The 16,997-nt window shown below is 40.6% G+C and overlaps 1 protein-coding gene across 2 annotated transcripts in view; it reads right to left on the bottom strand.

The window, feature by feature from the left end:
* Positions 1-8,009: 8,009 nt before the first annotated feature.
* The window catches only part of WIPF1 (WAS/WASL interacting protein family member 1), a 114,693-nt gene continuing 105,705 nt past the window's right edge, over positions 8,010-16,997 (bottom strand). For both annotated transcript variants that reach the window (XM_060152615.1, XM_060152616.1), the window contains exons 6-8: positions 15,291-15,503; positions 14,442-14,555; positions 8,010-11,043 (exon numbers count right to left, since the gene is read on the bottom strand). In XM_060152615.1, coding sequence (XP_060008598.1) covers positions 10,988-11,043; positions 14,442-14,555; positions 15,291-15,503 — 383 coding nt within the window. In that variant the 3' untranslated portion in view covers positions 8,010-10,987. The remainder of the gene's footprint in view (positions 11,044-14,441; positions 14,556-15,290; positions 15,504-16,997) is intronic.

Here is a 16,997-nt window from a genome sequence, read left to right as displayed (position 1 = left end):
CTCCAAGAGTACGTCTAAGCAGTAAGCATCAAGGGGGAATTTTCCTTTCATGCACACAGCCAACCAAACAGACCTGTGTTAGCTGTGAGGAGCATTCCAGAACCAGTGGTAGAATGAGGTTGTGCCTACTGGCTGAAGTTCTTGTTGGATCTAGAATTTACACTCACCTCTTTGGTTCTAGGACTAGTATTTCCTATTGTACAATGCAGATCTTTGTATTTCCAACGCTTAATAAATCATAGTTTTTTAAAATTAATTATTTGTTTTTGGCCATGTTGGATCTTCATTGCTGTGCGTGGGCTTTCTCTAGTTGAGGTGAGCGGGGCCTATTCTTCGTTGCGGCGCGCGGGCTTCTCATTGCGGTGGCTTCTCTTGTTGCAGAGCATGGGCTCCAGGCATGCGGGTTTCAGTAGTTGCAGCACACAGGCTTCAGTAGTTGCAGCTTGCGGGCTCAGTAGTTGTGGTTCACGGGCTGTAGAGCACAGGCTCAATAGTTTTGGTGCACGTGGCATGTGGGATCTTCCTGGACCAGGGCTCGAACCCGTGTCCCCTGCATTGGCAGGCAGATTCTTAACCACTGCGCCACCAGGGAAGTCCAATAAATCATAGTTTATCAGTGTTTGTTGATGATTTAAATGAATAAATGTGAAAATGCACCTAGGGGAATACAGTAGGTCCATAAAGCATTAGGGTTTTCTCAATTATCTGCTATTTGTTTCAGGGACCTATCTGAAATAGATAGCATTTTCACAGGTGACCTTTAACTTACTAACTTAAGAAAACAGAAAACAGGAAAAGGGTGGGAATTACTCTTGACTAAGACACATTTGTGTTAAGTCCATGATGGGTATTACAGGTATTCTGACAGGCATCTTCCTGGTCAAGATTTAAGTTAAATTTGAGCTCGATGTCTAATAACATCCAGACTTGTTTCCCAGGCACCTCAAAAGTCGAACATGGGGGCCTCCCTGGTGGCGCAGTGGTTGGGAGTCCGCCTGCCGATGCAAGGGACACGGGTTCGTGCCCCAGTCCGGGAGGATCCCACATGCCGCGGAGCGGCTGGGCCCGTGAGCCATGGTCACTGGGCCTGCGCGTCCGGAGCCTGTGCTCCACAACGGGAGAGACCACAACAGTAAGAGGCCCACGTACCGCAAAAAAAAAAAAAAAAAAAAAAGTCGAACATGTTTTCCTAGATAGGTGACATTGTGGGACCTTTAACTGACAATAATGCAATGTGGGCAGTGCAATGACTGAATGATTTTAGAAATATTGATATCTATAGGCCACTCTATGAGTAGAGAGGAGGCAAACACTTTTGCTGTCTCATATTTATCTGGGATTCTCATGTCACTCTTACGGAAAGCTGGTGGCTTAAAGTTTTTAAGACATCCACTTTGTTCAGGTTCTGCATCAGAAGCTAGGGAGGGCCATAATGCAAGGACAGATCCAGGTTTTGTGAGGCCTGAAGCTTTAGACAATTTAGGGTGCTCTATTGTTAAAAAAAAAACATACAATCATAAATTTAAATATTTGATATAAAAGTGAGTAATTAGAAGGGATCAGTCCTTGCAAGTAGAGGTCACAAAGCTGGTTTCATTAGCTTCCTGTAAATGTGCCTCTGTAATACTGGAAGCAACATTTTAAGACAAAGGGATTTGTGATAGAATGTTGATGGGTGGGGCATTTCCAAACATTTACCAGTAAGAGACACATGTATATGCTAAATGTAGCTCCAGAGATAGACATTAAGTGCCAAGTGCTCAGAGTGGAGGGAAGCCGGGTTGTAGGGAAGACAGCAGAGAAGGGGCCACTGTCAATTATGCATTCAGGAAGGCTTCAGTTAATTGGAATGCTTAGGGAGCTGGGAATCCTTGAGTTGACTTTTCAAATTAATCAAAAACAACAACAAAACCCTATCATTTATTGGCCATCAAAACTTTTTAAAAATACAGTCCTTTTCTTTTTTCCAATTTTCCTGTAGGTTTAAGAATTAAAAGAAAAAAATCAATCAATGTAATTTACCCACTGAGTTTAAGGAGAAAAGAAACCAAATAATTACTTAGAGGGGGAAAATAAAGTATTCACTTCCCGTGTTAATAGAAAGTCCTCTGTTGCTTGGGTGACTGAAGTAGCACCCGTGCCTGGTGGGAACAGGAATGCTGGCCTCCTTAACTGCCTCTCAGAGATCATTTGACCGGTAGAGTTATGGTGGGGACATTGGTTTGATTGTGGTATAGCTGTAAGTGCTCAATAAAAATTCCTTGAATGGATGAATGAACCAAATGAATGGTTCCAGTTTGAACAGATGAGGACAGTTTTGAAAGCATTTTTTATTCCTAAGAATTCCGTAATTAAATTTTATCAGACTCTGTTGAATGCACTGAAAATTCCTTCCTGAATATGGCCTAGGTTTGACAGCGAAAGGATTAGGAAATGGAACTTTCACTGAGCGCCTGACATATGCCAGATATTTTGCTGATGTCTGTATATTTATTTAAGCCTTGTAACTATTTTGCAGTGGAGGAAAACTAGATCTCAGGACTAAAATAACTTGTCGGTGGCCTTCCAGGGAGCAAGTGGCAGAGCTAGGATTCAGATCCAAGTTTGTGTGTCCAGGGTTCATTCTCTGACTCTAACTTGTCATTTGACCTTTCTTTCCAGCAAATGTGAAAGACACATGAAACAGAGACTTTTGCTAGAGGGAGGAAAGATTATAAAGAAGGGAGTGTGGTGTGGTGCAGAGTTATGCTGCTTAGCCATTGGTAGTATGTGACTTGGGGTCTTAAATTACACATCTGTAAGATCAGAGGACTAGAGTTGATGACCTCTGAGTGGGGTGACCACATGGCCCAGTTTGCCAAGGCAGCCCTGATTTATACCAGTTGTACCAAGGTGACTATGATTAGCATTCCCTTCCACTTTCAAAAGTGTTCCACTGTGGATCGTAAAGTCTAAGGCTGCCCTATATATGAGATTCATTCCAGGTCTTAATTTCTATGATTTCAAATTGAATCTAATAGTTTCTTTGATTACTGAAGCAATAGGAATTTTCATTTCTCAGGCCCGTGAGGTGTGAGGGACTGATAGCACATCAAGTGACCTCTGTCTAGAGTTTGCTTTACATTTCTGATACAGGTATTTTTTCTGATATTGCCCCTTTCCTTTAAAAGTACACTAGTTAGGGACTTCCTTGGTGGTGCAGTCGTTAAGAATCCGCCTGCCAATGCAGGGGACATGGGTTCGATCCCTGGTCCAGGAAGATCCCACATGCCGTGGAGCAACCAAGCCCGTGTGCCACAATGACTGAGCCCACGTGCCACAACTACTGAAACCTGTGTACCTAGAGCCCTGCTCCGCAACAAGAGAAGCCACTGCAATGAGAAGCCTGTGCTCTCCAACGAAGAGTAGCCCCTGCTCGCCGCAACTAGAGAAAGCCTGCACACAGCAACGAAGACCCAACTCAGCCAAAAATAAATAGTACACTAGTTCATCCCCTTCTGGTCAGTTTGGTTCCAGTTAATTTGGGATCATTATATAAATATTTATTTCTACTAATAGTGGCCATCACTTACTGAGTGCTTAGAATAAATCATTATTCTAAGCACTGATTACATTATCTCATTTAATGCACTTATTAATATAAGATAGTTTCTCACTTTCTAGATAAGGAAATTGAGGCTTAGAGCAATTAAGTGACTTGAAGGAAGAGGTGAAAGCAGGTATTCCTAATCTCTTAACCATTATACTATAGTAAGGTATGTATACAAACACAGAGCAGATAATTTAAAAAACTATCAGAGTTGGAGACACAATGGTGGGTAGAAGGACTTGAGCTCACCTTCTCTCATGAAAACACCAAAATCACAACTGACTGCTGAACAACCATTAACAAAAAAGATTCAAACCTACCAAAAAAGATATTCTTTTCAAAGACAAAGAAGAAGCCACAAGGAGACAGTAGGAGGGGTGCTTTTGCAATATAATCAAAACCCATACCTGCTGGGTGGGTGACCCACAAACTGTAAAATAATTATATCACAGAGGTTCTCCCACAGGCATGAGAGTTCTGAGCCCCATGTCAAGCTCCCTAGCCTGGGGGTCTGGCATCAGGAGGAGGAGCCCCTAGAGCATTTGGCTTTGAAGGCTGGCTTGGTTTGAGTGCAGGAGATCCACAGGACAGGGGGAAACAGATTCCACTCTTGGAGAGCACACACAAGATTTCATGCGCACTGGGACCCAAGACAAAGCCGCGATACCATAGGAGCCTGGGGCAGAGCTACCTGCAAGTCTTGGAGGGTCTCCCGGGGAGGTGGGGGTCAACTGTAGCTCACTGGGGGGGCAAGGACACTGGTGGCGGACGCCCCAGGGAATACTCATTGGCGTGAGCTCTCCCAGAGGTTGCCATTTCAGCACTGAGACCTGGCTCCACCCAACAGCCTGCAGGCTCCAGTGCTGGGACACCTCAGGCCAAACAACCAGCAGGGTGGGAACACAGCCCCACCCATCAGCAGATAGACTGCCTAAAGTCATCCTGAGTTAACAGCTGCCTGACATGGCTCTGCCCACCAGAGCGACAAGACCCACCTCCACCCACCAGTGGGCAGGCACCAGTCCCTCCCACCAGCAAGCCTGCACAAGCCCCTGGACCAACTTCACGCATCAGGGGACAGACACCAGAACCAAGAAGAATTACAATCCTGCAGCCTGAGGAAGAGAGACCACAAACACAGAAAGTTAGACAAAATGAGACAGCAGAGAAATATGTTCCAGATGAAGGAACAAGATAAAACCCCAGAAGAACAACTAAGTGAAGTGGAGATAAGCAATCTACCTGAAAAAGAATTCAGAGTAATGATAGTAGATATGATCCAAGGTCTCGGAAAAAGAATGGAGGCACCAACTGAGAAGATACAAGACATGTTTCATAAAGAGCTGGAAGCTTTAAAGAATGAGCAACAGAGATGAGCAATACAGTAACTGAAATGAAAAACACACTAGAAGGAATCAAAGCAGAATAAATGAGGCAGAACAACGAATAAGTGAGTTGGAAGACAGATTGGTAGAAATCACTGCTGTGGAACAGAATTAAAAAAAAAAAAGAATGAAAAGCAGTGAGAACAGTCCAAGAGAACTCTGGGACAACATTAAATGTACCAACATTCGCATTAGAGAGGTCCCAGAAGAAGAAGACAGAGCGAGAGGGCCTGAGAATATATTGAAGAGATAATAGCCGAAAACTTCACTAATATGGGAAAGGAAACACTCACGCAAATCCAGGAAGCACAGAGAGGCCCATACAGAATAAACCCAAGGAGGAACTCACTGAGACACATATTAATCAAATTGACAAAAATTAAAGACAGAGAAAATATTAAAAGCAACAAGGGGAAAGCAACAAATAACATACAAGGGAATCCCTGTAAGGTTACCAGCTGATTTTTCAGCAGAAACTCCACAGGCCAGAAGGGAGTAGAACAATATATTTAAAGTGATGAAAGGGAAAAACCTGCAACCAAGAATACTCTACCCAGCGAGGCTCTCATTCAGATTTTATGGAGAAAATCAAAAGCTTTACAGACTAGCAAAAGCTAAGAGAATTCAGCACCACCAAACCAGCTTTACAAGAAATGCTAAAGAGGGACTTTCCTGGTGGCACAGTGGTTAAGAATCTGCCTGCCAATGCATGGGACACGGGTTCAAGCCCTGGTCTGGGAAGATGCCACATGCCACAGAGCAACTAAGCCTGTGCACCACAACTGCTGAGCCCGCGTGCCACAACTACTAGAGCCCACGCTCCCCAACAAGAGAAGCCACTGCAATGAGAAGCCCACGCACCACAACGAAGAGTAGCCCCTGCTCACCACAACTAGAGAAAGCCCACGTGCAGCAATGAAGACCTGACACAGCCAAAAATAAAAATAAATAAATAAATTTATAAAAAAAAGAGAAATGCTAAAGAAACTTCTCTAAAAACCTTGCCGATAATCAAGTGTTCATAAAGACATGGAGCAAGAGGATGTCACATATGCTGCAGCACGGTAGAAATCAGTGCATCGCCTATTAAAGTTGACCCGTCAATTCCATTCCTACACACTTATAGACACTAGCAAAATTCTTGCACATGTACACCAGGAGACAAGTATACAATTATTTATAACAGCATTATTTGTAATAAATAAAAAGCCTGAAAACAACCTGAAATTTCCATCAACAGTGAAATGAATAAATGTGATATAGTCATAGCATGGACTAACAAATAGCCGTGGACAGCAGCATGAAGAAGTCTCAGTAATTTTTTTTTTCTTTTTTAAATTTATTTTTGGCTGCGTTGGGTCTTTGTTGCTGCGTGTGGGCTTTCTCTAGTTGCGGCGAGCGGGGGCTACTCTTTGTTGCAGTGCGTGGGCTTCTCATTGCGGTGGCTTCCCTTGTTGCAGAGCATAGGCTCTAGGCATGTGGGCTTCGGTAGCTGTGGGGCATGGGCTCAGTAATTGTGGCTTGTGGGCTCTAGAGCGCAGGCTCAGTAGTTGTGGCACACGGGCTTATTTGCTCCGTGGCATGTGGGATCTTCCTGGACCAGGGATTGAACCTGTGTCCCCTGCATTGGCAGGTGGATTCTTCTTTTTTTTTTTTGTGGTACGCGGGCCTCTCACTGTTGTGGCCCCTCCCGTTGCGGAGCACAGGCTCTGGACGCGCAGGCTTAGTGGCCATGGCTCAGAGGCCTAGCCGCTCCGTGGCATGTGGGATCTTCCCGGACCAGGGCACGAACCCGTGTCCCCTGCATTGGCAGGCGGACTTTCAACCACTGCGCCACCAAGGAAGCCCAGCAGGTGGATTTTTAACCACTGCACCACCAGGTAAGTCCCTCAGTAATGTTGAGGCGGGTAAAGTATGTCCCTGAAAAATATATTCAAGCAGTCAGCAAAAGATGAGATTTTGAAAACTGAGGAGTAAGTTAGACCAAGAGAAGAGAGGACATCGTAGTCATAGAGACAAGGAACAGCAGATGCATACCACCTCCCCCACTGCATGTGTTCCTAATGCAGAATTCTGGTATACCTGAATTCACTTCTGGATACCTTTTTTTGAACCCTGAGGAATTCTCTAAGTGAATTAATTGCTTGTTGGGAATAGTTGCAGGAGAAGAGTGAGGTTGGAAAGCCAACAAAAGAGATAAAGTTAGGAAAGGAATAGAGATGTTTACAATTAATTCCTGTCTAGGAAGCCAGGTGGGGGAAATTATATCTTGTGCTTCTGCCTGCCCTCCAGTGGCATCCCCAAGGAGGAAAGGGGCAAAGGTCAAGTCAGTTATGCTTCAGTGTCAAGATTACCAAGACTGAAGGAAGCTACACTAACCTGGAGATTGGAGAGGGATTTTAAAAGTCAAAGACAACTAACTTAAGGTTTTCTCTGTGCTTTTTCCATCTCAAGCACTGAAGTAGGTTACTGTGTCTCTGAGATCACAATGGGAATGATCAATGGAGTTTTTAAAAGAGAATTTTTGTGTCCAGAAAGAAAGGTTATTGTAGTACAGCTTAGTACTGAATTTATTGAAGCTATAAATTAAGAATCTCAGTTTTTACAAATGTTTAAGTTCAGTTTGCAAATCATTTTTTTTTTAATTTTAGAAATACAGTAATTGTCCAAAAAAACCCCCCAAAACAGAAAAACTATCAGGCCTCCTAAATTCCCATTGGCCTTTCCTTGTTTATCAGTGTCAGTGATAATCTTTGTAATTACATCTTCCATTGCTTCCACCATCCATCCTTTACTTCAGAGTAGAAGAAGCATTTGCCTCAAGTAAGCAGACTACAGATTTTGACTAAAATGCAAGTTCTCAGGAAATCAAGGGGATTAGAAAGTGGATGCACTGAATATTTACTTTGTGGATCTTCTTCTTCTTCTTTTTTTTTGTTTGTCTTTCTTTACCAGAGTATAAAGCAGAAAACAGACACTTGCTTTTTCATTTATTTATATTTGTATAGAGAGTACTTAAAATAAAACCCACCAGATGACAGTCTTATCATTCTGCATTTATTTATTGTCTGGCTAACTTACAAAGACACAGATGTCTAGGGTAGGTCCTACCCCACCATATAAACTACCCTGATGACATAGGTACCAAAATGTGCATGTTTACATAATGCAGTGGTATGAAAAACATTTTCTTTCTTTACAGCCCCTGACTATAAATAGGGAAAAATTAATTTCATGCCAGAAAATTTTGGGCACTTTAACAGTCATCACATTTCTGCTACTAAAATAACAAAATTGGTATTACAAGTTAAACTATAAAGGCCTAACAGTTCTTACAAATATGCAAATAATCTGCTACTTAGACATAAAAAGTCAATTTCTTGCAAATCACCAAGTAAGGCACCACTGGATTAAACATTTTTCTTGGTTTTTACTAAATAAAATGCATATTGAAATAAATACTGAACACTGAATTTTAATACTGTAATACATTTCATTATAAAATATGTGAATATTAAGATACTGTATTGCATCTTGAATACATTTATCTGGAATTTTTATGGGGAAAAAACATATGTAAGCTCTGGTTTCAGGGAAGTAACTATTAATTTTTGTGATCTGCCATAGTTGACGATTTTAGCATAGAACCTCATTCAAACTTTGGGATGTGATTAGGTTTCTAACTTTCAAAGAAAGGGTGTACATGTATTAATGGAATATTCACTTAAAAAATACATTTTAAAACATCTCTATCCTGGATGAATAGCAACTTTAAGCTGTGACCCTGCTTCAAACTTAGGATGGTATCTGCAAAATCGGGATATATAAGGAAATTGGCCATACTTACTACACTTTACAAAATTCAGACCCATTTTCTTTGGGTCAGACTTTTCTCTGCCATATTTGCTAGGAAGGCCCAACTCCATCTTTTCTGAAGTGGGTCATTAGGCTTTATCATAGGGATTTTTACCAACTATTGATATCAAAGAATTCAAAATAAGATGATGCTGCTATATTACCAAAATATTAGAGATAAAAAACTTTTTTTGAAAATACTTTGCCAAGCTTGTTACACCCTTATGTTTCTTGATTTTCTTTGGGTAAAGGCCCCCAAGTGAACGTATGAAAGACAAATTAATGGTGGTGGGCGGGGAACCCAAATTCTCTAATGTACTTAATAAGCCCAGGACTTTGGCAAGGAAAGGTATAAAAATACAACAGATTCAAATGGGCAACTTCATAAGTTATTAGACATCCTATTATTAGAACTCTAAGTTCTTTTGCTTTTATATAAATGAAACATTTATTCTATAAATAGGAATGCTTCTTTCAAATTTTTCTTTGGATTGATTTCTTGTTAGCATCTCCCAGTAATACATGAACAATTCACTGAAACCATAATACAAAGTTTAGGTAGATATACATATACATATATAGCTGTGAACTTTAAAAAAATAAGTAATGGTAAATTTGAAACATAATTAACCATATAAAACATCTAAATGGAAATCTTTTTTTCCAAGTGTATAGCTAGATTTAAAAGTCCCAGTAAAGTTTTGTAAACAAAACCATACAAAAAGGGCAAGGCTGGCTCATCCCTATGGTCCTCCGGGGGAGCTTTATTTGCATAGATCCAAGGCAAATGATTCTCCCAGAAAGATTCAAAACAAGTTCCCTCCAATTTCCTGCAGCAGTCTCTTTCTCTCAACCCCATAATCACCAGATTTAGATTTTTAGAGTTTTGTCCATCAACTCAAAACTGTCCCCTTCTTCCACGTTTCTGATTTGCTACCTTTCCCTGACTTTCCCCACAACTATGGAGCCTATGAGCCTCCTGCCCTAAGGAGCACGCTGAGCTGGAGAGGAATGAAGCCACTTCCCATGCGTAAGGCAGGAGGCCAACCTACAGATGAGCTCAAGGCAGCTGCTTCTAAGCCCCAGAGCCCCAACTGGCTTTCAGTTTCTCTCCAATGGCTTTATTCCACATGACTGTAAACCCTATTATATCAATTTCTGACCTTGGTACTGTGAAGCAACATCTGCATACAGATTTCCAGGGAAGAGGGAAATAAGGGAGAAAAATCTAAGGAAAGCTGTTTGCCAAACAAGATGTTGGGTCCTAACTTTATTTTTAGTCACCTCTTGAATTGCTAAAGCTCATCTTGCTTTTTTGTTTTTTAACCAAGAGGTTTTTGCACTAGCTTCTATCTTCTGGACCTGTGCTGTCCAACATGGAAGCCACCAACCATGTGTGGCTATTGAGCATTTGCAATGTGACAAGTCTGAATAGAGATGTGTTCTCAGTGTAAAATACATACCAGATTTTGAAGACTTAGTACCAAAAAAAGAATATAAAATATCTCATTAAAATTGTTATATTGATTGCAGGTTGAAATGATATTTTGGATGTCGGTTAAATAAAATATATTAAAGTTAATTTCACCTATTTTCCTTTTTAATGTGGCTACTAGAAATTGTAAAATTGTATATGTGGCTCACATTATATTTCTATTGGACAGCTCTGTCCAAGACGGCCAAAGATTGGACAGCCTGTAACTGCAAACATTTCATATAAGCAACTTGCTTAGGTGGTCTGTGGTTCATGGAAACAGGAGGCCAAACATGCAAAAAAGGCATGGAAGCAAACAGCTCTCAGGGACCTTAATATCGTGATCTGTAGCAAAAAAGCAGTGAATGTTTGAATTTCATGGGTTGAAAGCTGGGACACAATTCATCGCTGCCTACTTGCCACAAAAGCCTATACTGATCCCCAAAGCAGCCAACAGGCTATAGCTGAAGCAAGCAATAGCTTTAAGAATATACACAATATAAAAAGCGAGGTGCATTTCTTTACTGCATACACACCCTGCACACATGCATTCCCACATCACCTCCCTTCTTCCCTATTGCCATCATGAAGGGGACAAGGGAAGACAAGAGAAGGAGGGTGTGCGACTTGGACAGCAACAGCAGAAGGAGCTCTTGGGCTTGGGTGGAGAAGAGCAGGCAAGGATCACCTCGGGATAGGAGGAAGGGGTGGGGCACCCCTTTCTCTTCGGTTGGATCCACCTTGATGAGAAAATAGACAAAATATAAATTTTGGTTAGAAAGCTTATGTTCTCACTGTAAAACTTAAGAATGGTTGCAAAAGAACCCACTACACGCCCCCCGCCATGATCAAGGCTGTAAATAACTTGCAGAGAGATGCGCATGAGAGATGAGGGGAAGAAGCAAGTAAGGATCTGAACAAATTTTACTAGAGAAGGATGACCTACCACTGGCTACCAAGTACTTGTGCGAACTTAAAGTTTTTAAAAAGTCACTTTTTTTCTCTTCACATAGTATGTGTGATTATACATTACATATAATATATATATTATAGATTGAGAAAATATGGATGAGAAAAACAAAACAAAAATTCACCAATGCTTTTACCACCCAGAGATAACCAATAACATTATATGTATATTTTCCATATATAAACAGTTCCCTTTTTCCTTCCAAAAACAGGATCATATATAGTCCATTTGAACATTTTTCAAAGTCATTACTCTTTACAAATATAACTGTTAATGACACATTGCATTCTATTATATAAGTATACTGTAGTTTATTTATCTAATCATTCCCCTTTTTTTGGGCATTTAGGTATCTTCTAATTTCTAAACAATGCTTTTTTGATAGCAGCCATCCTAATAGGTGTAAAGTGGTAGTTTTACTTGTAGTTTTATTTGTGTTTTCCTAATGATTAGTGATGTTGAGCATCTTTTTATGTGCTTATTGGCAAGCTGTATATCTTATTTCAAGAAATATCTATGCAAGTATTCAACCATTTTAAAAATTGGGTTGCTTTGTTGTTGTTGAATTGTAGGAATTCTTTATGTATTCCAGATATTAACCTTTTATCAGATATATGATTTGCAAATATTTTATCCCATTTCATGGGTTTTCTCTTTACTCTATTGATAGTGTTCTTTTAAAAACTATGCATATTCATGGGCTGTCAGCATGCCATAACTAGGTTTAAAATCCATTCACAATTGAAAAATTCATTTGTCCCATGCACATTTTGTTTTGAGGATCTAACAGGTGTTAGGCATGAAACCAGGTGCTCAGATGCTGTGAGTAGGTCTACCAGGGACTTGAATCAATCGAGTAGGTCTGCTAAGGCCACAGTTCTGATACTCAGGTGGACTGGCATTGATGGATTCCTCAGCAGGCCACCACTTCCCTGACAGCAACCAAAGTAGCCCACTTAGGGATTCCTGAGTTAGAACAAATCTCTGAGCAAGGGGAGGAGTTAGAGGAAAACAGTGGCAGTCCATTACCTGGCCTCTTCCTGTTTTTATCCCAACCAAGTCTTTTCTTGGGCAGGGACCTGAGGAAAGACTCATCTGGATGTAAATCAGCTATCTGTCACGGAGACTTGACTGTCAATTGACACACCACAAATGTTGAGCAAAACAAGGGCTGGCCTTGTGCAAAGCTGCAATTAGGAGGCACTGTTCAGGGCTGTCTGGGTGCCCTACCAGGTAGTGGGCCTGGAGGCTGAGGCAGGTACAGGAGCAGGATAAAACCACTCCATAGTACATTTTTGTGTTAGAGAGATGATCCATTATCATTATAAAATATTAAACATGCCCAATGCTAGAAATATTTTTTTAAAGCTACAAAAACATTTTTGGAGGGCTGTGGAAATTAATTTACCGATCTAAGAAATATTTTTAAATGCTGCTGTATTTCAAGCTCTGTGCCACTTTCAGAAGATGCAGTAGTGAGCAGGGCCTAGTTCCAGTTCTCAAGCTGTGGACAGTCATAAAGACAGGAAGCTGGGGGGAAGGAATGTGTTCAGCTATTAAGTTAAAAATCTAGAGGGGCTGGGGAGGATGGCTCTGTTATTGACGTAAATATACAAATAGCACAGAGTGGGGTGGGGGAAGAGAACTCGAGGATGCTGTTCCCACGTGAAGACTTTTTCACCAAAAATTTCAACCACCAACTCTTGTATGATAATTTTATTACAGTTATGCCTCTTTTATTAGGCATCATCTAGAATGCAGTATTCCACATAAATAAGTTTTTCTAGGAATCAAACTTGTCCTTTCAAGCAGCAATATTCTGTTTACTTCCGGCATTTTTTTCAGGGAAATTTTTCTAAAATATTTTCTAATTCTTTGAATTCTTCAACAGAAGCACAAAGCACAATTTGTCTTGTTCTTAATAACCCAACAGAAACAACTGTATTGTCCAGTGCTGTGATACCTAGCAGAGCTCTGTGTTCCTAGCTCCTCCTTTAACCCAAGACTGCCACCTATCTCTTCTCCCCGAAGTCAGTGATTTTGCTTCTAACCAACCTTGACTTCAGCTGATATTAATCTGCTCTAAGGCTGGGAACCAACCAAGCAAAAATTAAGAACTGTGTGTTAAGAAAGAGTCATTAGGCTCAGAGTACATGAAGGAGCTCTGCTGGGCAATGAGGACAAGGCTAGGATCATGTGACAGTTCTTTGACATGCTCAAACACTTTTTCTCCACTCATTTCTGGCTTGGGAGTTTGGTCTGAAGCTAAGGCTGTTACAAGATGGGGCCTCATCAGTGATATATGTATATTTCATGCTAATTCTTCCTTAGTTCTATACATTTATTGTTGTGAAATATCAGTTTTTCTATTTCCTCTTCTTGTTCACGTATTTCTTTTCAGTAGGGGAAAATTGATTCACTTCTTTATGGTAGCATTACATCTATAAGGAAAAAAACAATCTAAATGTCCAATAATGGTAAACTAAATTATTATATGCTGACTTGATGGAATTCTGTAGAATAAAAACCATGTGATAAAATAGGGAAGTGTTTACTCAGCAATGTTATATAAATCTCATCAGCAAAACCCATACTCTATAATTATTAAACTATATAAATTAATCAGAATTAGATGGATAAAAATTAGAAGACAACCTAGTAAAATGAAAATATCTGTTATGTTATGTAGAGAGATTATGGGTATACTTAAAATTTTCATGTAATGCTCTGTAAAGTTATGATTATATTTAAACGATCAAGGCAGTTACAGTGAGTTTTTGTTATAATTAGACATTCTGCCAGTCTCAAAACTAGTAGGAATAGAAGATGGCTCTAATTGTGCCATCTTAGGAAGATCAAAATGGGGAAAGATTGTCCAAACAAGCAAAATAATAAAATTTAACCTACTAGCAAACTAAAGGTATTTTGAGCTTGTAATTACACATTAAAATAATCATTTCTCATATGCATTCTGGATGTCTCCATTTTCCTCAATGAGTGTAGAAAGGGAGTTTACTAGAATGTATATGGTTCCAAATCCAGGAGTGATTTCTCTGAAATCGCCCCACTCCAGGCAAGAGACCTGGATTTCCTATACAACCCTCAGTTGTGTATAACCCAGGCTACTCAAGTATGAAGGCATCCAATTGCCCTTGTAGAAATACTCACTCCGGCTTTCATTTCTCGCCAATTTACTGGGATAACTTTTGGTTGTTGGTACATATGGCTCTGGAGGTGGCAAATCAGAAATCGGATGGAAGAAGAATCTGCTTTCCCACTCATCTGAGGGAGAGAAACAAACAATATCTTCAGTAACAGACAATCTTCTCGGAAGACTTATGTAACGAAAGGCACAGAATGAAATACAGAGAGAATGGCAGAGATCGCTTCTGGTTTTATGTCTAGAAGTTTAGAGAAAAGCCGGAAGTGCTACAAATGTCACTGATTAGCACAGCGATAAAATATAGTGGTCTGCATATCAAACCAAAGACAGATCCAGGTGACTTTAACTAGAGTGACTAGGACCCAGCCAGTCCCTCTCAGGAGCTGGGGACTAAGGTTTGGGATGCCTTTCTTAATTATTCCTTCATCAGTGGAAGGAATAACTAGGACCCTCTGATAACAATGGCAGAGATAAACTGCTCAGTATCTGCAGGCCATTGGGCCTCTAACCCACCATGAACTGTTCAGAAAGGTAGGTATAAGGTTAGCTACAAAAATGGTTCTTTTCAGAATTCTGGAACCTCTGGAAAGTTAACCAAAATGAGACTCAAACAAGGAACAGAGAACAATGATCTGCCTTTTTGGGGAGTGGAGGAAGGGGGATTACTATTTTTCATTTGAAATCATGGTGGGCCCTAGAGTGCTTAGATTAGTGCTGTGCAGTATGATAACAATGAGGGTCACACAAACACGAAATGTTAATGCAAACATACAAACAGACACAAACACACCTGCCATTCAACTGCTGCCCCACTATAGCTTGTACATTTCCAAGGAGCCGGGACCACACCTCACCTTCACATGAAGAGTCTTGGAAGCCGTTTCTAATTGATGTCGATGGTGGAGGTGGGGGAGGCACCCCAGTGCCAGGCCTGTCGGGAGGAAGAGGAGGCCGGGGCCCACTTCTGGGACTGTCTGTTCCACTCCTGGATGGCAACTGAGGGGTGGCAGGCAGGGCCCGAGATGTGCTGCCATTTCTGTTCATTGGAGGAGGTGGTGGGAGAGGGCCTGGAGCAAAAGAAAAATGACATTTAGTGCTATACCTTACACTGTACATTACTATCATCATGGTCATCAACATGCAATTACTGAGCGCCTGCTGGATACATGCCCTTTTACTAGGGAATGTGGAGAAATGGTGGAGAGTTCCTAGGAGGTTTAGCCAAGAAATGATTAGGCGCATATAAGCACAGAAATGCACAAATGTACACACATACGTGGAACAAGTGCACATTGATAGCTAAATGGCTGTTTGGCTTTGAGTTGAGATTGGAGGTGATGCAGTTGACAATGGTAATCATTTGTTTATATTGACAACTGTATACTTTAAAAAACATTTAAAATTCCTTTTAAATAGCTGTTGAACTAATTACTGTGACATGTTACTTATTAAGTAAATGCTGTTTTAAAAATAAGATAGTTATGAACTTATTTTAGGTCTCCAGAGGGACTAAGTTCTTTAAATGCATAGTATTATTGCTAATTATACAAGCATGTTTCTGTGATGCATATGATCTGTTTCCAGGCAGAAGCGGGATCAGGAAACCAAACATCAGTTATCCCGAGAACAGTAAGAGTTCCTTCTTGGTTCTTCCTCTCTGGGGAGTCAGATTAACAGAGGGAGTGACAATCAGCTAATCAATGTGCATGGCTATAAATGCTGGTGCAGTATCCTGACCCTGTGCAGGCTGGTTGTCCTGTGGAACTTGATTTCCTGTCTATGAAAGAACACCTTTCTCACTGCACTGTTGCCAGAAATACTTAGTCAAAAAGCAAATAAAAAGTATTAGTATTATATAGTATTTGAAACCATGTTTTAAAAATGCAGTGGTGTGGTATAATCAGAAAATTTTAAGTTCTTAGTAAATAATTCAAAGTAAATTCTTCTTTTTGATAGTACAAAGGAACATATCTTGCTTTTCCCATCCTCCAAATGCAGAGGCTGTTTGGGTCATGAGTAAATTTTTAAAAAGAAAAACAGAACTTGAGCATCTCTCATGCAAATCAAAATGGCCTTAGTAATTATTCCTGACCTTCAGTGGTGTGTTCCACTAGCAACATGCTGACATCTTTATGTAAACACAATGTCTTATGGTGCTAGAAATATAAATGTCTTGTTAATTACAGATTCAGAATCCAACTAGAGGACCTTAAAGTGAATGACCCACCCATCAAAGATATTCCTGTCTGGAAGTCTTGGCTCAGATCTCTGATGGACGTGGGAGGCATGCCCAGCCCTGGTTCGTCTCTCAAGGAGTCTTCAGTGCCTAATCTGGTAGGGTTTATTTATTGGCCCATCTACTTCTCACTGCTGGAGTCCTAGTTAGTATGAGTAGATTTACTGGGGGGAGAAGTGGCTCACACGCTGTGGGCTTAATGGCAGTGGTAGTACCACCACATAACTGTCACTGAATGCAAACTAGACTTCCAATACTATGGGGCCTGGTACTACGTAACCTGATCAACTTGATCTCTCTCTCTTTTAAAGTAACTGTTCATGTT

The sequence above is a fragment of the Lagenorhynchus albirostris genome, chromosome 6 (genome assembly GCF_949774975.1).
Source record: "Lagenorhynchus albirostris chromosome 6, mLagAlb1.1, whole genome shotgun sequence".
In the NCBI taxonomy this organism is placed as follows: Eukaryota; Metazoa; Chordata; class Mammalia; order Artiodactyla; family Delphinidae; genus Lagenorhynchus; species Lagenorhynchus albirostris.
This window is presented reverse-complemented; position numbering and strand designations above follow the sequence as displayed.